Source organism: Adelges cooleyi, unplaced genomic scaffold (assembly GCF_023614345.1).
Source record: "Adelges cooleyi isolate 19-005CV unplaced genomic scaffold, UGA_ACOO_1.1 ACOO_flye_CR_arks_rails_tigmint_CR_PRNA_574, whole genome shotgun sequence".
Taxonomy (NCBI): domain Eukaryota; kingdom Metazoa; phylum Arthropoda; class Insecta; order Hemiptera; family Adelgidae; genus Adelges; species Adelges cooleyi.
In genome coordinates this window covers 10,065,861-10,088,096 of record NW_026096268.1, presented here as the reverse complement: position 1 = coordinate 10,088,096, position 22,236 = coordinate 10,065,861, and the positions used below count along the sequence as shown (strand labels likewise).

General features: G+C 35.5%; 3 protein-coding genes across 3 annotated transcripts in view; 1 reads left to right on the top strand and 2 right to left on the bottom strand.

The window, feature by feature from the left end:
* Nucleotides 1–1,239: 1,239 nt before the first annotated feature.
* On the bottom strand, nt 1,240–4,533 carry LOC126843163 (uncharacterized). Its single transcript, XM_050580524.1, has 5 exons — nt 4,290–4,533; nt 4,014–4,196; nt 2,616–3,258; nt 1,957–2,499; nt 1,240–1,632 (listed from the first exon to the last, which is right to left on the bottom strand). The coding sequence occupies exons 1-5, from the start codon at nt 4,531–4,533 to the stop codon at nt 1,536–1,538; spliced, it is 1,710 nt and encodes a 569-aa protein (XP_050436481.1). The 3' UTR covers nt 1,240–1,535.
* Nucleotides 4,534–8,316: 3,783 nt separating this feature from the next.
* LOC126842973 (peroxiredoxin-2-like) lies at nt 8,317–10,914 on the top strand. The gene is made up of 6 exons (XM_050580237.1): nt 8,317–8,539; nt 9,467–9,685; nt 9,789–9,906; nt 9,980–10,219; nt 10,313–10,478; nt 10,574–10,914. Exons 2-6 carry the CDS (start codon nt 9,475–9,477, stop codon nt 10,628–10,630), a joined length of 792 nt encoding a protein of 263 aa, XP_050436194.1. The 5' UTR covers nt 8,317–8,539; nt 9,467–9,474; the 3' UTR covers nt 10,631–10,914.
* A 48-nt stretch (nt 10,915–10,962) lies between these two features.
* LOC126842974 (ras-related and estrogen-regulated growth inhibitor-like) overlaps nt 10,963–22,236 on the bottom strand; it is a 72,282-nt gene continuing 61,008 nt past the window's right edge. Inside the window, exons 5-6 of the mRNA XM_050580238.1 lie at nt 13,603–13,781; nt 10,963–12,439 (exon numbers count right to left, since the gene is read on the bottom strand). Coding sequence (XP_050436195.1) covers nt 12,178–12,439; nt 13,603–13,781 — 441 coding nt within the window. The 3' untranslated portion in view covers nt 10,963–12,177. The remainder of the gene's footprint in view (nt 12,440–13,602; nt 13,782–22,236) is intronic.

Sequence of the window (22,236 nt, the reverse complement as noted above, 5' to 3'; positions counted from 1 at the left end):
ATGTACTTAAACTGTACGCAATAAAGAGTATATTTATGTTTATTTTTTTATAATATAATATATTAAAATATGTATTTTTTTTTTACTATGTAAACTGTAACTCTATGACTATTTATATGAGTTTGGAGTGAATTTTTTTTCTAGCCCTCCCCCCTTTTTTTTATTCACCCCTGGGTATAGTTTTAGGACATAAGATCTGAAAATTAGATCCGAGGAAGATCTATAGTGCGACTAAGACATGTACAATTTTTCTTAATAAATATGTTATCAAACATGTATTTAGTATTTGAAATTATTCTGGTCAGGTAGCACTGCAGAGAGCCTTCCTATTCCTACATTATTGAATATTGTCACTGTATCTTTGTCATCAGACTTGCTGATTATACATTTGTATAGATTGTAAATAAAGAAAATTGTTTAATAAAAATATATAAATAAATAGGCATATAGGTACACTTGTATGAATTTGTTTGATTTATTAAAGGGTTATAACATAAGACTCGTATAATAAGAAAATTTATAGATTTTAATTTCCATATCCATCGGCCGGAAGCACTAAAATTAGTGATTAATTATCTATGTATTGGTTTGAATTAAAACAATGAAACAAGCATAATTTGTTTTAATTAAACTTTAATTGACTTCAGTTAGAAGATTTTTTCGATTCGTAATATTTTTTAAGATCGAAGAATGATTGCTGAACGGAGAGGAATATTATTTAATTAATTAAACAATTAACAATAAATATTGAAGAAAAAAAAGTAGATAAGATATTATACTACAAGTAGTTACAAATATAATAATTTGTTTAAGTTTACAATACAATATTATGAACATAATAAAAGTACTCGAAATACTTGGCTATAATATAATATGAATACTTCTTAAAGTTACTGTACTATTCTACATAAAAATGGCAGTTACAGATAATACAATAATTATTATTATCATCAGTTTTTATATAAACGTACAAAACCTTGTTTTTTGTTTGACTTAATTAAACTGTTTTAAATAACAATAGACATGAAAAAACTACTATTCTTAAAAATATCAGGTATAAAATGACAAGTTTAAGTACCTATACAAATCAAAACGATTACGGATATTGGTTCTTTAATTTATTTTTCATAGTAGAGCTTTGACGTATTTTATGCACTTTACAAGTTTTTATTAATCGAATATCATTTTTAAAAACAATTTTTTTATTTAAGAGTAACATTTGACTTAGTTTTAACCGTCATTTGAAGGAAAACGACCAAAATAATGCTGTTCAACAATACAATTTCTACTTATTATTATGCTATAATCGTATAATTGCATTTAGAATGGTTTCTAGGTCTAAAAAAACTGACCAACTGATTTCTATATCGAAAGTCAAACGACCGGATAACTACTGCTATGATATTACAATAATTAATACAATTATCCAAACAGCATTATACTACTCTGCCACATTGAACCTATAGTATATATAAATTCCAAAACAGCAGCTGCTAATGTGACTATCATCGTTCAAATAAAATTAAAAAATTTCTTCACAACTTAAACCACCCACTTTGGTCGTCTTTCATCTTCAGCAATTCTTCCAATGCGAACGATCCTTTTCTGTAGTTGCCGTTGTCGAAGGATTTGCTGTGTAAAAAAAAAAAAAAGAACTTTACAATCATTGTCAATACTTGTAACATAATATTGTTCGTCTCATCTCAGATAAATGCTCATCTTTCTTACCCTGACTGTATCTTACCAGGGGTTCCTTCCTAATCCTATCTAGTCACAACCTAGCGTTGTCTTTTTGTATCTAATCCAACCGTTAGGTCTTCAACAATTCCCTCATTCGCTTATGTTTAATCGGCAAGCAAGAAAGTAAATAGGTTTTCCGCTACTAAACTTACTCCGTTTTAGACCTAAGTAATTCTTAAGCCATGCTACAGGATTCGAAGCGACTTAGATACTCACATGGACGTCCTTGCCGAGGAAACTGTAAGTCTGCTCATTGGATAACTGTGCCTGGCCTTGACCTGTTTTTTCTGCTGTCTCTTTTGTTGGAGCCACTTGTAAAAAATTTTCTCGTTTTCCGCCCGCCTCCTTTGTTCTTCTTCGGTTCTTTTTTGCCGCGCCTCCTTCCTCCGACGTTCGCGATCCATTTTCAATCTACGTCTCTCCAATAACTGTTCGGCGGACAGACCGTACTCCGACCTGAGACCGTTGTATCCCGGCAGTCTGGACCGTTCACTGCCGCCACTGGCCGACGCCTGTGCTTGTTGCTTGGCGCAGTCTGTCGGTTTTTTTTTAATCACCAACTTGGCGCCCTTGTTGCCCGCGTTGTCGGTGTGGAACTCCAAAAACAGATCGGCGTTTGGCGTTTTCGCCGGCCGCTGGATCTTGCAGCTTGCGCCCGTCTTGTCGGCGGTGGCTCCGTCGCCGTCCTTTGCCGCCTTCAGGTTGATGTGGAAAAACTTGGCGGATTTCGTCGACTGCTTGCCGTCGCACGGTGGCGCGCTGTTCTTGTCCAGAGGTTTCAGTTTTCCCGTGGTGTCCAGCTCAAAGTAATACGCGGACCGCGGCTTGCCCGTGGCCCGGACGCCGCCGCCGGACCGGTCGAACGCGGGCGGCACCACGGCGGCGGCGGCGGCCTACCGGGATCGGGCTTCTTGGCCGCCGACTTTCTGGGGCCGTGGTTCTTTTTGCCCGCCGGCTCTGCCGGTTTCCGTCGCCGCCGTTCCTTGCTCACGTCCTTCAACCTGTTCCTCAGTTCTTCGGCGTCCAACTTTTTCGGCACGTATATGTTCACTTCCGCGTCGTCCGTCGTCTTGCCGCCGTCCGCCGAGCCGTTGTCGTACAGTTTGTACTGCGAGTGCGTGAACAGTTCCGGAAAGTACGCCACTTGTTCGTCGATGGCCGGCCCCCCTTGGCTGTTGCCGCCGCCGCCCTTGGTCTTGTTCATGATCGTTTCGAATTCGTCGCCGGACTCGATCATGTTGACGAACGGCGGCGGATCGTCCGAGTCGGACGAGAAGCTCCGACTAAACGACGCGCTCGACATCAGCGCCTTGTCATCCGCGTCAGTGCAGCCATGTTGTTGTTGGAGGTCCGTGGTCTGTTTGTCCGAGGTCTGGCGGACGACCACGTCGTTTTGGTCGTCTTCCTCGGCACCAGGCACCAAGTCCACTTTGGCCACGACCGTTCCGTTTTCTTCGCCGGCTCCCTCGAAACCCGTGTCGGAACCGTGAAGCCTCTCCGTGCCCACCGACACAGTGCCTGTTTCAGTGCAGAAACCAAAACAAACAATTAAACTTTTAACGTATTATCAACGAGTATGTGATAACACAACATGGTATATTATCACATGGAACATCTGTAAGCACAAACAAGTAGACAATTGATTATTATTGATAAGGTTACAAGATTAAGACCGTCAATAGTAAAAATGCACTTGTGGGACCTCAAATCGTCGTATTACTCGCAGAGATCTTTACAGAGAATGTCTTCTTATTCTTGCATTAGTGCCATACAAATGGAATAAGACAGCCAAATACTCTCTTACCACAAATCTCTAACACCACCTAACCTAACCCAACCTCTTCCAGTGAGAGTTTAGAGGAGTTTATCAGGGGCAGCAATAAGCACATATTTGTTATTTTAATAAATTTGGATAAACTTACAAATGATGCTTATAAGAGTAAATTTGGGAATGAATAGTCCGAGATCTTTTGGCCATAGAAAAAGGAAGGAAAACGGATATGAATGATTCTTGTAAAGACCTGTGGAATAGATGGAGAGATAGTGAAATGTGGGAAAAAATAGGATTTTGATGGCCGACCCCATTTGCATGGGATAAAGCGATGAAGAAGAGACTATGAATTGGACAAATATTTACTGAATCTATAAGCGGTATTTCAGTTTGTGATATTCCCACAAAATTAGCTTGTGGTGAAAGGGTCGATGTATAGTAGAGACTTAAGTTTAAGATCTTCTGAAGGTCTACACCGCGCTTAAAGTAGATATACGAGTACCTATGTCGTCGAAGCTGTCCAAAACCACTACGGTGTTATCGAATTTGACTCTTGACGATACGCTGGCCGGTAGCACTTGGTCGGTGTCGATTTGCAGTTGTCTGTTGGCTTGATCCATTTTCAACCGCAAGTCATAAGGTCGTTGGGTCGGTTTCAACACGGTGCCAGAAGTGAAATAAATCTCTATAAAAACCGTACACAGTAGATTTAACAGTGGCTGGATCAGCCAGTAGAATCAGGGAGACAATTGACCCATTTTTTTTAAAAAATACTTGCTTATAAAATTTTCTTCGTCGTCCTCGTCCCGTGCATTAGTGCCGTTCGATTTCGACGAGTTAACTGTTATCGCAGTCGATTTTGAAGTGAATTTCGAAGTTTCCGTTGAGTACTCACGGTGGTCGCCGTCGAAAACACTTGAACAGCTATTATAATTACTGTACTCGGCGGCTGATCCGTAAACGTCAAACGGTAAGACCATATTATTCTTCTCGCCGTCGTTTTTTCCAATGTTGTTTTCCATTTTGCCCTCGCAACGCGTCGCCTTTATATAATATACAACAGTAATCATTATTGTCGACATTTTCAATTAATAAAAAACAATTTTTTCACATAAAAAAGCAAAAAATGAACTCATATCTCTTTACAGAATTGAAACCGGACCATCCTAAGTTGCTTTCAATTCAATGGATCACGAACGGCTTATGATCAACCGTTCAATCTCTTCTGCTGATCATCTCTTATCAGTTATCGAGGGATTACCGATTTCCCCTAATCACCATCCCATACCCACCCTATCCAAAATAAATACAATATCCTACCCTGCTTATTATTCTTTTTCATACCTATGATATTTAACTGTTTAATAAATAGTTGAATTAGTTTCAAACTCGTATAAAATACTTTTTGGTCACAACACTATCGATATACCTTGGAAAAATGAAAAAATATCAAAAACCTAGAAAAGGTAGTTTTCTTTATTTTTAGGTTCAACGACGCCATGGTTTAAAATTAGACGGTAGATCTAAAACGGCGCTATATCATATTATACAGTTTTCTCAAAAATCTATAATTCAACTTTTTTTTTTATTGAGTGAGTGAATTAACAGTCAACACGTATTTGATAATATTACAATATACGGATAAGAGGTTGTTATAGATAGACGTCTAACTCTATTAGTGTCCACCATAAAATTAACATAAAAAGTTTTAGGCACATTATTGCCATTACAACGTTTACATCGATATTTATACATAACATATTCGCATCGAAGCGTTTATTTGAAAGTGATTTTATCACCTTTTGTTGTAATAATTCTTTTAGATTTGCGAGCTGTAATATATATTTGAACAAATCAAAATTGACTACTAAATAATATTATTACACAAAAAAACTAGAAGCTTTTGGTTTTTTTTAAACATATATTTGAATTCTTAAAGGTAATTAATAATTATAAAATGAAATTTTATAGCTGTATATATTTAGTAATTTTATCAAATGCGAATAAGATAACTGTTAAACGAATAACTGTTGTGGCTTTGTTGGCTAATGATGTGTTTCGAGTTAAGTGTCTGTTGGATTTTCAATTATATTGGAATCTGTCCAATCTTCGTTTTGTAGTATGGTTTTGTTAAGATTATCTTAGAACTTCGTACGGTTAGTCCTTAATGCTGGTTGTTTTCAGTATGGGATCATACTCAAAGCCAAGAGGGGTCGCGTCGAAACCGGTTACATGCACCCCAACGAATGTATTCAAGTGCTGTTGTATTTCCTTTACTGTGACGATGGGCGGATTTGATGCGGCCAACGTCTGGACCATTTCCGCAGCTACGAAAATGCCGTCGTCAACCTGCGAAGTCAACCGGCAAAAACTTTTAGAGAATCCACGCAAGCTTTCCAAGGCGATGTCCATTACATGTGCGGTGCACTCAATGAGTGTATCGCGATTTCGTTTGTCGAGAGATCTGCTGTCCAAAGTCAAGCGGTCGTAGTACCTCTTGAAGTTGTCCACGACCCGGGACACGTTTCCGGCGAAAGCTGGTGAAAACACGAAAACATTCCTTGCAACCGCATCATCAATCCGTCGATTTCGGCGATCATTTCCCAAAAGACACGCACGCATTCCGTCGATTCGGATTCGTCGACAATTTTCGCACACTGTCGCCGCGCTGCGCCCACGCCATAATCGTAACACTCTCCGATCACGTGCACATACCGACAGCTCATGAACTGATGCGTCTGGCGGATTTTGCGATGCACGTTGTCGCAAGTGGCTATTTGGCGGCCGTCGTCGCTGTCCGTCGCTAGTATGTCGGCCATGTTCAACACTTGCGACGCGCCGGCGGTTCCCGTCCGCTGCACCACTATAGCGGTGCCGTCGGATTCGGCCAGCGTCGGCCATCCGGGATAAGTGAAAATAATTTTATTCATGGTGTCCACCGCCGGATCCAGTTCTGCCAACACAGCGTGCACGTAAAGCGTTAACAAATAACAAACACTAAAAGGTCCGGCCAACGTTTTTACACACACACATCTATGACTTGAGCTAAAAAAAAAGTACAGGCTTGACTGAAAAACGCACACCGACGAGATTGGCGAAAGCGGGGAAAGAGAAAATAGACACGTATCGCGTTCTTACTGGGTCGTATGCATTGATTTCACAAAAAAATATTACACGGATGAGCCGCGCTGGACGCAAAAACGGCCGCCGATTTCATGCGGGATTCCCGCTGGCAACGAAGGTACCCTCGTCTTGGTTACCACCCGCCCGTTCGTAAACTACGGCGGGGGTACCTCCGTCGCCAGCGGGAATCCCGCATGAAATTGGCGGCCGTTTTTGTGTACGGCGCGGCTCATGTGCATATTATATGAAAATCAACGCTATCGGAGTCGCTGCTTATTTACCCAGATGTAGCTTTGTCAAGTCGAATAGCACAAAACCGTCAAACGTAATTAGTATACGAAAAAAGATATTATTTTAACCGATTATTAAAAAAAAAAAAAAACCGTAGTAACGTCAATAACGTACGATTATGGTTGATCGCCTGTCAATACTGATTTGTCGACGTTATTACCTATCTGTCATAATAATTACTACAATCAAAGTGTGATTTACAATATTTTTTTTTTTTAATGGTTGACTACGGATTTGGAGGGGTCAACTTTTTACATTTTTCGCCTAATTTAATACCTTTTAAATATGATTTTTGATAATATATAGACAGAAATAAACCGGTTCAAATCAGTGGCCAAGTGTGTTCAGAAGGTATGTCCACATCAATAGAGTACCATGCAAATTGCAACTATTCTGGAATTATATCTGAATTATACCCAAAGTTTAAGTTTTTAAAAACAAAATTGTCCTACCAAGTGTGCACTTTGAAACAAAATAATTGTTATTATAACCCCGTATGTGTTTTCTATTAATATGTATTATTAATTGTAACAATTTTTTAAATGAATTGTATTCGTTTACAAAATTGATACTTATAAAACCATTTAAAAGTACATCGACATCAAGGCTTTTTTGGCGTAAAAGGTAAAAATAAACCCCACTAAAGCCTGACAAATAATACAAGTAACCTAGTAATATTATTTCAAAGAGTTGAAAACTACAAAAAAAAAAATAACAACTAAAAAGTACACAACAACAGCTAAGCTTACCATTTTGTAGATTCTTTTGGACAATTTTACAATAACAATATATAGATGTTCTAGTATTCGCGTTTAGTCGGTTTATAAACTATAAAATATGTAAATTACTCTGAATATTATAAAACAGATCATGTTAGGTAAGTAACTATTGAATAATAATAAAAAAATATATAACTATTGAAACGCTGAAAATAATATTATTGCTCAGACAAGAATGAATAATCGTTACCGAAGACACGGTTACACACCCAAAGAGGTGTTTGAAGTAAAAAAAAAAAATCTATAAAATACTATAATAACACACGCCTACAAGGTATTGTTGTATATATATATAGTTATTAAACAACATGAATTGAAAATAGTATAGTGAAAATATAAAATAACAAATAATAATAAAAGGTAACAATTTGGTTTGGACGGCACTGGCTGTTTATCGGTGTTGTCCGGGTAACGCGCCGGTCGATGGTAGACGGGCGACAGGTACGCCGGTCCGTCCGCGATAACGAGCGCGATGGCCGCCGCCGCCGGGCTACCGTACGCCGGCGGCCATGTTGTGAGAACCGTGATACCGCGGACCGCCGACTTACCTGTCGCTCCGTTGTCGCGGCGTTTGCCACACTGCGGATATTATGATTTTTTTCTGTTGAATGTTGACGTTTGGTTTGTTTACATCCTACGTGTATCACCGGAAGTCGTGATTAAACGCCAAATAGGTGTACATACTATAGTTTTTTTTTTTGGTTTTCCAAAGTTCAGCTTGCCACACACACAAATTTTTGTTACTTGGTATTATTGTTTCAACGACGATGCCCACAGCGGCCACGGCCAGAAGTCGCAGAACGCACATCCTATGACCCAAACCGGAAGGAAACAGGTAAAAAAAAATTATTATTTCAGTTTTATTTATGATTTTACACCAAAGGCTCGAGTACTACAGTGATAAAGTGTAACAATAAAATATATACAATATTAAGTTATAATAGATATAATAGTGAAACAAAAAATTGTGTTAACAAAACATAAAAAATTAAATAAACATTTCAAAATGATTCAACAAGTACCTACAAATTGATAATATTCGAATAACGGCTATGATAATGTGCAACGTGTTTAGATCGAAGGATTATCAGGTTTTTAATAAAAATCGAAACAAGAGTTTTACGAGATCAGATTGAAAAATTGGAACTGGAACGAGAAAAGTATCGGCAAACGCGGACTTAAAAGCTGAGGACAAGAAATGTGACCATTTAATAGCTTGTACATAAAATAAACATCAAAGTAATGGCGTTTCCTAGTTAAGGGATCATAGTTAAAACTATAGTGATAGGCTTTGTGTTAGTGTTTTTTTTAAAAGATGAGTAGCGTGAAAACCTACGTTGTACCTGCTCCAATAATTCTTCTAATAATATAACATAATTGGCAAGAATTCTATTTTTTTTTGGTGTGGAAAATTATGGTACCCTTCAGTTACTTAATGTGGCCTTTTTTCCAAGAATAAAAAATGTTCATATCAAAACAAATTAAATATAAATATATAAAGCATTTAAATTAGTTTTTTCTCAAATGATGGTTCTGTTTTAGACCAAATACATTTAATGTATAAAAAATTACATTAAAATCAACCAATTAACCAATTAAATATTGTCCAAATTTATTGTACTGAAAACAAATAGCTACATTTTGTTTTTAAAATTTGTTCCATGATTTTATTTACGTTCTGAATTAATATATTCAAATATTTTTGCGCACCTCCACATTATAATTATTGTATTATTACAAATAATGTTATTTTTTTTTCTAGATTATTTCATGTTATTATTACCCGTCGAACGCAGAAAAATGATGTCGATGATGTCGTCCAGTAATAGCGCTTTGGCCGTGTCTGTATTGGTGGTTTTGAGTATCGCCCACTCGGTTTACACGGAAGAATCAAAATGTCAGACTTACGCCGACGGCACTGTGTTTCCGTCGAGCTCTGCCGAGGCGACCGGCCACAAGCTCCAATACACCAAGGCTCTAAGTATGTCGCGACAATTCAGTATCGGCCCAGAACGCGATTACAATGCGCAATCATGGTTCGGGATAATAATATTTGTACGTTTTTTTTAAAAATTTATTCGCAGTATCGAAACCGGCTCCCGACTGGAAAGGAACGGCCGTAGTGGACGGCACGTTAAAAGAGCTAAAACTTAGAGACTTCCGCGGAAAGTACTTGGTGTTTTTTTTCTATCCGTTAGACTTGTAAGTTTTTATTATTTATAATTGTTTTGACGATTATTTAAAACAAACGATTAATTTTGCGCTGTGATTTTAGTACGTTTGTATGTCCGACGGAAATATTGGCTTTCAACGACCGCATTGACGAGTTCAGACAAATCGGCGCCGAAGTGGTCGCGGCTTCGGTCGACTCTCATTTCACTCATTTGGCGTGGGTCAACACTCCGCGCAAAGACGGAGGACTCGGCAAATTGTCTATTCCTCTGTTGTCGGACATGACCCACAGGATATCGAAAGACTACGGCGTTTACCTGAGCGACGTCGGCCATTCGTTGAGGTATCGTTAAACGTTATTTTTTTTAATTAAAAAAAAAAAAAATACTCAACGGGGTTTGGTCCAATAAATAATTTTGTTAATCCTCCGTTCTAGAGGATTATTCATCATAGACAACAAAGGCGTGCTGAGACAGATCACGATGAACGATTTGCCGGTCGGACGTAGTGTCGACGAAACCCTGCGGTTGGTACAGGCGTTCCAGTACACGGACATGCACGGCGAAGTGTGTCCGGCCAATTGGAAACCGGGCGAACAAACGGTAGTGGATTTTTTTGTGGCGACCTGTCGATAACCGTTGGGGTCGTATGTCAATGATAACAATATTTTTTTTATTGATAATTATCTTTTCTCTAGATCATTCCCGATCCTGTTAAGAAAAAAGAATATTTCGACAAACTCAACGAACTATAAAAGAATTTTAAGAGATCTCGAAATCACATCACATCACGGCCAAGACACAACGTTTGAGAGCACTTATGACCTATGTTATATAATATATATATATATTTATTTTTTTTTTTGTTATAGTATATTATTGATAAGTTTATTTTTACAGTAGAATAATTAACAATTATTTCTACTTGTTATTTGTACACAAATGTGTATACCTACGAATTAATTAGTGTTAATCGCCGTAAAAGGTATAAAATAGAATTATTATTTTAAGTGAATAAATAATAAAAATAAATGCACAATGTCCTGTGAAAATATCTTATAATTTATAATTTTCGAGTAAAAAAAAAACGCATTTATTTACAAAAAAAAACAAGTGTTCATAGTTTTCCATTTATACAAATACAATATTTTTCACAAGTTTACTTAACTGTCGGTGATTTTTAAACATTTTTTTTTTTTTTGTTATCGGACACATTCACTACGGTAGTACAATAAACAATAAACTGACAATTTTACACAAGTGACGAGATACTATTTGAAACCGTAATATTATTATTTTTATTTAATCTGTACGAAGTTCGATCGTGACTAAAAAAAAATAACGTTGCAAACAAAATATTAAACGCCAAAGGTATAATAAATTTGCAATTGTTATTTTTACTTTGTCAAAATACACATTCAACGTAAAACCTCTCTTGCACGATTTCTGTTATACCGTGTCGTACCAAAAGTGTAATGTGACTTGAAAATCAAACGAGTTCACATATTATGTGTGTAAATACATTATTTTTAATTTACATTTATCGACAAAATAATTTGTTTTATAACAATACGGTGCGAGAAAGGCTTTGCGGTCGAGATAAAAAAAAAAATCACAAGCAAATTTACCGTGCAACGGTTTGTCCGATACTTTTTTTTTGTTCGATACTTATATATATATTATTTATATGTATAAAAAAAAAAAATATGTTTTATCGTTTCAAAAAAACGTTTCGAGATCAGAATTATTATTTTTCGAATAACCGAAAAGTATATAAGAACATATTATAATATTGTGTTAACCTAACCGTTATTTTTCATCATACGTTAATGACATATATTTGTAATAATATACTACAATCAAATATATAGGGTGTAATGTAATACAGGTCAAATAGTTGTACAATATAATAATTTATGTAAGTAATTTACAACAATATAATTGATTTTGTGTCAGGAAGAGAGAGCTTTCACAGAATTTGTTTGCCAGTGGGTTCTGCCGATTGCTGCTTGGGGGGCGTCCGCAAGAGATAATATCATCGTCGAGTCCAATAACAGATATGAGGAGATAATGGAATACATAATTTAGATTTCAGATCATCTCGAAGCCACTTTAGGTGTGTTGTTATCAACAATACAATATTATCGGTCGTGTAAGATAAATAATTATCGGACAATAAATCTTCTCTTATATTCGTTTTGTCGTCGCAGGTTCATGTCTCTGTGCCTCATAACGTGAGCGTAGCGTTGGCCGCGCCGCCGCCGTTGCCGCCGGCCGGCCACGCCACGGACGCCCACGCGGGTCATATGCTCAACGACGGCCGCTTCTTCCGGTCGCGCTTGCTGCTGTTCTTGCCGAATATCGTGCCCAGCACCTTGGACACGCTGTTGACGCCCAGCTTGCGCCTGATGGGCAGCCCGCGGAGCAGCTGGACGGCCCGGGTCTCGCGCAACAGCGAGTGGAACGCCAGCGAGACTCCGGCAAAGTTTTCGGCGGCGCTCACCTCGTAAAACTGACACCCGAACCGCAGCGACAGCTCCTGTCCGGCGTCCACCGCCACGCACCTGCAACATACGGGGCAACGCACGATTAATAATGTTATTAATTAATTAATTACAACTTTTAATATTCGCTTGTACTCGATAGCTTTGGGGCGGGGGGGGGGAGAGCTCGGGACATTAAAAACCCTTAAAACTTTAAGTCGGTGCTGTTTGTCAACCTAGAATATTTTTTAGTTTTTAGAGTTCTTTTTTTCTGTACAATTACTAATAACCCCCCTCCCAAAAAAAAATTTGCCCGAAAAATGTTGACCCTCTTTGACTCCTTGCAAAAAAAAATATTTATAAGACAATAACTCAATATTAAGACACCGTTTTGCTTTTTCCTCGCTCTCCACTAAATACCCACTCATTAATTGGCCAACTTTAAAAGAGGTTGGTTGGGTTAGGTTAGGTTCAAAAGGCGTTAAGGATATAGCTGATGCATTGTCGCCTCTGTTTAGGATAGGTTTGGTTAGGTTAGGTTTGGTTGGGTTAAGTTAGGTTTGGTTACGTTAGGTGAGTTCAAAAGGCGTTAAGGATATAGCTGATGCATTGTCGCCTCCGTTTAGGTTAGGTTTGGTTACGTTGGGTTACGTTAGGTTTGGTTGGGTTGGGTTAGGTTCAAAAGGCGTTGAGGATATAGCTGATGCATTGTCGCCTCCGTTGAAGACCGTTCGTTGCACAATTGCTCTGATTCTATAATTTATACAATCGTCACGTCTTTACCCTATACAATTAGACACATAATATGACAAAGGTGTCGGTGTAATTGAATATCCATATATTTTTTTCTTCCGAACCACAACTGGCCGAAGAGGAAACACAATAAGACAATGACAACAACAACGACGGCGGGGGTTTCGGTGCGCGACCAAATAGAAGAGCGCAACAAGTGTCACCCACACACGTTTGTATAATATAATATTGTTATTACTTATTACATACGGCGTGGGGAAAGACGAGATTGGTCGTTTATTAAAATCACTATCTACCGGTGGGTGGGTTAGGGGGGGGTAGGTTTTCTTCCCCTGTTTGTATGTGTACAACATAATAACATTACAACTATAGGCGTTTGTCATAATATAAACGTCGTCTCGTGTCACGTTTCACGTGTGTGTGTGTGACGACATTGGTGCAGTAATAATAAGTGTTTTTGTGATGAATATAATATCAAAATATATGTTTACCTGGAATGATCCAGATCTCTCTTGTTGCCCAACAACAGCGTGGCAAAGTACGAAGGCAACTTGAGCTTGCTCAGCTTGTCCAACAGGTCTTGGGCTTCGATGAAACTCGACCAGTCGACCACGCTGTAGACGATGACAAACGCGTCGCCCCACCGGATGTGATCGAACAGACATGTGGTCTGAAAAGAAGAAAAAATATATATTATTATTCACAGCTGCAGAGTCACACTACTATCGTGACGACAACCACCACACTTCTATTAATATAATATAGTTATTATTGTAATATAATATATATATCTTATGTTTATTTAAGTTTTTGGTCCTGTTTGCAGTACAGAGATTATTACCTATTTGAATAATATTGCTTTATTTCCATTAATCAACAGGTAGGAGGTAAGAGGAGGATTCATCACGTCTACAAGTTGGATAATATTTTATTATTGGGAATATTTAAATTATTCCAGTACCGACCGTTTTTGTTTAATTAAAACGTTTGTATAAATGATTAATTACATTCATAAAAATATTAAAAACGATACCCACTGAAAAAAAAATGGTTTCTTGACTTTCATTCGGTTGCGCAACACTTACAATAATTATTAATTCAAGACTTTTGTGTTTACACAATTGTAAAATATGTATTTATTAATTATTTACAATGAACGTCGTAGGTAGGTTTACAAATAATTGATTTTCTTTGGAATTTCTCAAGGTATGCCTCTACCTGTGTTGAACGTATATACTTGGCTAAGCCCAAAATATTTCCAAGGTCGCTCGTTACTTAAGATTTTTTTTTCCATTTCGAGTCTTATCTAAAAATACAACAATGGATTGCCAGAAATTTTCAAATATTGGCTGCTATTCGACTGCTGTCTTTAGCTTTTTGACATTTAAAAAAAAATTGTGTATTTTCTCTTGAATTATTTTCTTGTGGCTGACACGTGCAACGGAAACGCCTTGTTAGAGCACATAACACATTTATTGTATTAAACGCAGCTAATGGTTATCAAATTGAAAACAACTAAATTGAATACCAGATAAAAACGTATGAATGAACAATAGATATAAATTATTGTGCCAAGTTGTTGTCTAATCGACTGCCAAACGGTTTTTGCCTAACATAATTGGTGATATTATAATTAGGTACCTCCTGTTACATTACATAATAGGCCAAAACGACAATGGCGTTTAATAATTATTATTCGGTTATTGATAACACCGCTTGTAAATTTAATTCACATAAAATGCTACACGAGAAATCACGGTTGTGGCTAATCCGTCCAATAGAGAGGAAAGAAAAGATATATTTCAAAAACAAAGAAAAGTAAACGTTGCCCACTTAGTCTGAAGACAACAATAATAATATTATATTATACAAATGCAATTCTCATGGTCTAACCGCATTTGCACATGCCTTTGTCATTTTTTCTTTGCAGTTGTACTTGCAACACACATATTTTTTTTATGGCATTCAAAGCTGTTAATAGGACCCCCCCCCCCAAATTGTAGGTGTAGGTGAAATTTATTTCTTGGTAATTTTAAATCAATACACAAATTCAAGCACTTTTTATGATATTTGCCAATGCTAAACAATAATCAAAATATGTGTTTTAGGAGTGACACATTTCCTTAGAATTATCTCTGTCGATATTGACACAACTTAAGTGTGTTATAATTTTTGATTAAATTCAAACGCACTCTAAGAGGATTAACACAAAGCCGGCGGCGGCGTTAAGTATAATAGGTAATAATTATTCGATAACTAAATAAATAATAAAACGGATTTTATTAGGAAAACACACGAATTTTCCGTGTCAAGGCGAAACCGTTTAAACGCATAAACTACTCAAATGTGTAACTACGTGCCCGGAAATTAGGTCGACTTCATTTTACACTACTAAATCTTCTGTAGTTACATTTTAATTTATATCATGAGAGCCGTTCAAACAACTAATTAGAAAACTACATTACTAAGGAGCGCGACACAGTTCACTCTTAAAAAAAAAAAAAACCTAATTTCCATATTCATACTTAACAATCATTAAAGAGGCAAATCTCTATTAAATACACAAGTAAGTAAAGTACATACCCATAATTGTCAAAACAAAATATGTCAATGTCAGTATATTTTATGTTTACTGAAAGTTTTCCTCAAAGCGTTTGAACTCTAAACGTTTGAAAATAATAGTTTTTCTTTTACATATTAGAGCTTTTATGTGGGCGAAGCCGATAAACGATGAAATTTTTCCTAATCAGTAAATTTTTCTTATCAGTAGATAAGGGAAATTTACTGATAAGAAACGTTTCTTATCAATTGATAACACAGTGGGCGTTATAAATCCCCATAAGAGGTCTATATTTAGATTTGGTCCTGTGGAAATAATATCCAGTCGATGCGACTTGATTATGATACTGTGGTTTTTTTTATTCTATATAATTGTACAAATTATAATAATAATAGGTAATATATATATTTCAAAGTCGTTATTTTATATTGTATAGTTTTTACTCGTTGATTATTATAATATAATAATGAGCTTATATTGTAATACCTAGTATGGATGTCCTTTGGTCGGAAAATAATGTACTATGTATTGTGAGTACGGATCAAGTCCGTAGGGGATTCACGATAGCGGATGTACTAGGCGACAAAATCGGCTTTGTAAATTCAAATTCGTACAAAAAAAATATATATAGATGTATACGATTAATATTATATAAGTACAATATAATTGTACAAACTTTGATTGCCGGCGGCGACTCGTTAATGAAATAATAAATATTGAACACACAAACCGGTCAACACTGATAATAATATATGCGAGGGACACGTGTGTGTAGATTTATTGTTAAAGATTTTTTTATGTCTGCTCTCGTTTGTTTATTTTAATCAGTATCTCATTGTGTATGTGTGTGCTTTGGTAGTAGACGTTTATTGTACCTACGGACCGGAACAAATCAAAATCAAGTGCAACGCTATATTGACGTTCATAATTATCATTATTATTATTACTATGCACACGACAAGCTATACTGTACAAGTACAAAGTGTGTGTGTGTATGACCTTCTGAAAAAGATATTATGACAATTATTTTGTATTAACAACGCACCGACACCTTCGGACCGACGTCAAGTCATAGAGATGTATTTTTTCTAAGTCGATGATGAACAAAACCCCCCCTGCCCCCCAAAAAAAAGTCAGGGTTAGACCGAGAAACCGACGAATACTCGTGGGAAGTTTTCTATGTGATTTTTGGTTGGGTATATTAAATCGGCCATTAGATGTCTGTTTGTGTTTAACGGTGTTAAACGGTATAGTATTATAATGTCCAAAATTATTTTATTATAGTATGGGATAAATGTGGACAAAAAAAAAAAGCATTGTGAAAACTATAATGTGCCCAAAGACAGCTGATAACAGCTGCCTATAAGATAATAGTGATAAGGGACATTTGATAACGGCTCCTGATAAGAGAACAGTTAGGTTTAGGTCGGAATTGTGTTAAATAGGTAATGTTAGAAGAAAGACAAAGACTGTTGGATAAATATGAGAGGAGAAGGAAACATATTCATGATTCTATGCTTCTCCCAGTGGCGGAGAAATTAATGAGTTATATTTTAGAGGTTTTTTCCTTAATACGATTTTCTTGATTTTGAATTGAAAGGTGTTTTGCGCAATTTGTTCTTTGGTTATACTTCTAGACATTTTTGTACTTGGTCATATTTTCCTAGACTTGTTTAGTAGGCAAAATAAAGCACTTAACATATTATCTTATAATTTAAATGACCTAAGTTTTTCGATTTGTTTCAGTTGTTTTAGATAGTTAATTTAATATGTTTAAATGATGATCTCTTATCGGTTTGCTGCAAAATATCACATTGGATTTTTAATTATTACAATTCGAAATAGGAAATATATCAAACCGATTTTTTTATATTAATTAGGAAACATGTTATCACACAACCCGTAATTAACTGGAAATAATAATAATAATAAAAAAATCAACAAATGCCCTTTACGGTTGACCGGTGTTTATGAAATGATACTTTATTAGATTAAGTTGATTGAAAACCAAAATTACAAAGCCATTTTGGGTTAACAGGGTTAAGTGTGGTAATTGTCAACGAACGGGGCAAATGTAAATGTATTTTTTTTTAATTTGATTATGTATTATAATATCTTATAATTAAAAGTATAGAGTTCAAATTGAAAACCGTCAATTGATTAAGGATCAACGGACGGACAAACTTCAAAGAATGGAAACGTTTTTCAATCAGCAAGTCAAAACCGTAATTAAACACAGATTATTTTTTTTCCCGGCACACTTTCACTCTGTTAAATATGTATTCGTTTCATCTTCGACGATTTCAGAGCGTTTTTATAGTTTAAAGGTGTGTAACTTTCGATGAATTTTCAAACTATCAAAGCAAAAAAACAAATAAATATAAATTGCTCGCTTATCAGAAATACACAAGTACCCTTTATTGAACCATCATAAAAAGGATATTATAATATATTTTACATAAGGTAATTGTAAATAAATCCAAATGGATGGATAAACATTAAATTATTGTTTTAACAAACAGAACAGCAGTAAACGACTACTGCGAAATTTGTTACACCATTTAAATATAAAACATTATGTCAAACCATAGACATTGTTTGACAGGTGGTTAAACATATGGCTAGGTATGAAATAAAAAATTGATTGATAAAATATGCCTCGATCGTTTATTGATCGTTGTGTAAAAATTTTACACAGTTTACACACTTTACTCGGATCTGTTTCATATTGATATATATTTTACAAAGTAAACAGTCGAGGTTTCGAATTACCGGTTTGATCTAGTTTCGTCATATCGATATCTATATAACATTATACATTGTGCTAGCCCGTATCAGTGTTTTGCTATTATCAATAATTGTTTACAAAAATAGAAAAGTAATAATAATAATGATTAAGAAGATACGACGTCCCGTCAACTATATAACCCGACACGAATGTGTCAATCAGCACTTAACCCAGAATTGTACTGGACTATTGCCAAATAATACTCTTATTTTCATTAAACTTGAGTACCAATCGCTTAACAATGGGGACTTTTTTCTCACGTGTGGTCATACTGGTTTTAGTCCTTTTTTTAACTTCACCATCGCATACAAGCTAGTATATATGTTATTTAATTTCTTTGTATTATTACTCTATGGTAAAAATGTAAAAGAACTGTAACATCATAATATAATGCCTTGAATCTCGGAAACGAAGTAATCAAGAAGACGAGCGACAGTGTGACCGCTTTAGAGGTTAAACACTGCCCGGTGTAAACACCCTTATCAATTATATAGATCAATAGATAACACAGATATATATATATATATAATAATCTAGCTTACTAATTAGTGATAAGAATGGAAGCGGACATCCGCCATTTTATATGTGTGTGTACAATTATATATATCCTGTGTTATCAACTTCACTTGTAATTGGTATAAACATATTTCCATGTGATAACGTTCTAATTCCCACAAAGATTGCGGAAAATAGTAACTTTAATTATCTCTATTGGCGGCATGTACACTTAACAATATTGTTTATTATATTATATATCTGAGGTTATTATTGATCTCTTATCAGCTGATACTGTTATCGTTGATTTATTATCAGTTATCAAAAAAATTATCGATTTCCCTATATCGCTATCTATGTGTGATAAGGTTCCAATTCCCACTAAGACGGCAACTGTTGTTAAACACTACACGGTGTATCCCCGTTATCAATTAAATAGATCAATAGGTAAATTAAAATTTCATATGACACTATGATGACACTGATTATGTTTTGTATCACATGTTTACAGTAGTAAAATTATTTTGAAAAATATGTACAGGTCAAATATGATGTAATTTCGGTATTCTGGTCACACTGCAGATGACCGTTTGTCATAAAACGAGTCCACGATAACGATGGCACACAATATTCGTGACCAAGAAAATTATATTATTACGTTATACACGAATACTAATAATAATTAAAACGGTTTGTATTACTATTGTTGAACGGTAACTTTGATGATTATTGACAGTCGGATCATGACCGGAGAATAAACTATACAGCGGTTATGACTTCATCTTGAACTAGACCTTCGCCTCTGCCTCGCCGGAGAGAAAGTACCTATTGATCACAGCGTTTATGAATGAACATTTTTCAAAAAATAATTCAAACAACATTTATTAATCGATTTTGCCTAGTTTAGAAAAAATCACCAAAAAAAAAAAATCACATAAGAGGACTCGTATTTTTCAGTTTTAGCAGTTGGTCTTGACTCGCTATAAATACACTTTTATTAATTGTTTATTATGTAACATATGTTTCATAACGCTTTATGCAATTCGCGTCGTTCGACTAAATAATAATAATATAATTAAATCGAACATCCAAAATAAGACTAAATAGTTTAACGTACAAAACTATATTGTCGCTCGTTTCATCACACAATTAAGATTATTTTAATGAATTTCACGAAAACCGTGTGTGTGCGGTAATTCTCCTCTCTCTTGATTGGTCTTAATTAACTCTTTTCGTTATAAGAAATTATATAACGGTAAATCGTTGGGAGGTTTTTTTTCCATGTAAGTATGGATAAATACTTTTTTTCCACATTTATATATTATGAATGTATACAAATCCGGACCGTAATGTTAGTATTAATTATAGTGGTAGTAATTAAGTTACATTATTGTGTACATTGATATTGTATTATAATTGCCGTTGTTCTCGAACAATCAAAGCAACGTCTCGCGGTGTGTCTTACTTAATCGATGGCACGTGCATTCTCAATTACGCAGTTTACATTACTATTATTATTATTATTATATTATTATGAAAACAAATTAAAAACAGGTGGAATATCGCAAGAACGAAACAACCCTTAGATGTGTATATGTATGTTATGTAAAACTGTTTGTAAAATAAAACCAACACTTGTTGGATTATTTCAAAAAACTGACCGACGACGCGTTTCCGGCGTTTTAATTTTTTGGCAAAGTCAGCTGTTTTTTATACTTACAATTTTTTTTTTGCATTTTCACTTACGCGAGGAATTTAAACGATTTTTGTTTTTTTTTTATGTGTGTTTCTAAACGATTCGAAAAATTCAACAAAATAATCCAAACAATAGGCTCGGCAAGTGTATACGCGGAATAAATCAAGGTCGAAATACGATCACAGAATATTGTCTTGGCGCACAATAATAACACTTGTGTATGTGTGTAAAAAGAAAGAATGGAAATTTTTTTTGTAGTGAGCCGGTTCAAGGACAGCACGCTATAATTAATCGCTGGTCGTTAGGAAAATTATCATAATTTTTTTTATGGTTAAAATTGTTTTTTACTGTTGCCCAAAAGAGTCCATTGATCTCGGCCGGGTCCTAATTCATCGACGGTACACCGTGTACACCGTGGTCCGTTTAATTGTTAAGACCGTGGGGTGAAAATCACTGGCGATGCCTGTATGTCTAATTAGAAAAAAACAAAAATACCGATCAAAGTATAAAGTGGTTGTATCTTGAAAAAACTTACTTAACTTACATGCAGGGGGTGGGCGGTGGCTACAGTAGTTTTAATGTGTTGCAAAAAGTAGGACTAAAGTCAGTCTGCCAAGATAGAAGAAAATAATTATCGTTCAACATATCGTGGTGATAAGATATCAATGATAACAGTATTTTGAAAAAAATATTGTTTTTAAATACGATAAAATATATTAAATTTATTATTATTAATTTGTATACAAGTTTTAGCTATTTATTTGTATTAATTAACAACAATGTCTAGTTGTTTTATTTGTTCAACGATAAAGATTTTTTTTTCCTTTATGTGGTCACACTGGTTTTAGTCCTACATTTTACTTCGCGCATGCATACAAACTAGTAAATGTTAGTTCATCCCTTTATATTATTACTTTATGCTTATATTATGTTTTGTATCATCACGTGGTTGCAATTTTAAAATATGTATAACGGAGAAATGTAATTTCGTTGTTATGGTCACACTGCAGCTCGGTTTTTCCATTTTATAATATTTTACTTATGGTAATTTTGAAGGAGAAAAAAAGATGTTCGTTAATGTTATTTTGCAATATAAATTTAATTATTACCAAATATTCGGTCTTTTTTTTATCACCATGTAGTATTTTTTTATTCATTAGGTATTGAAAACCATTAATTACACGTTGACGTTAACGAGATATTGCAAATTTCGACCCCCCCCCCATACGGCGGGGGTGATGAACCTTTGGCCGGTGTGCACACACATGAGATTTACATTCTGTGTACAAATAATAGGTATGATATGTGAACTTATTATTTATTATCGACTTGTTCGAGTTCAACGATACCGTCGATGGCCCGAGGGCCGATGGGTCTACCATGCGAAATTAATAAAAAAAATTCTAACTGTATACACGCTATTATTATTTAATAGGTACTATTGTTATACTTTCATAAAGGCGTATACGCTACTGCAGGTGTCGATTGTATTGCCCTTTCTCGTTCGGGCACGAGTAGAGTGTAATGTGTACAGTAGACAGTAGAGAAATATATTTTTCGGACCCAAAGGGTTAAATAATTAAAAA

Excerpts from the sequence above, each read along its gene's own strand:
- LOC126843163 (XM_050580524.1), bottom strand. The coding sequence starts at position 4,533 with ATGGAAAACAACATTGGAAAAAACGACGGCGAGAAGAATAATATGGTC. Across the intron at positions 4,197-4,289 it reads CGACGAAGAAAATTTTATAA|AGATTTATTTCACTTCTGGC; the intron begins GCAAGTATTTTT and ends CGGTTTTTATAG. Across the intron at positions 2,500-2,615 it reads AGGCCGCCGCCGCCGCCGTG|CGCGCCACCGTGCGACGGCA; the intron begins GTGCCGCCCGCG and ends GGACAAGAACAG.
- LOC126842973 (XM_050580237.1), top strand. The coding sequence starts at position 9,475 with ATGTTATTATTACCCGTCGAACGCAGAAAAATGATGTCGATGATGTCG. Across the intron at positions 9,686-9,788 it reads CCAATACACCAAGGCTCTAA|TATCGAAACCGGCTCCCGAC; the intron begins GTATGTCGCGAC and ends ATTTATTCGCAG. Across the intron at positions 9,907-9,979 it reads TTTTTCTATCCGTTAGACTT|TACGTTTGTATGTCCGACGG; the intron begins GTAAGTTTTTAT and ends CTGTGATTTTAG.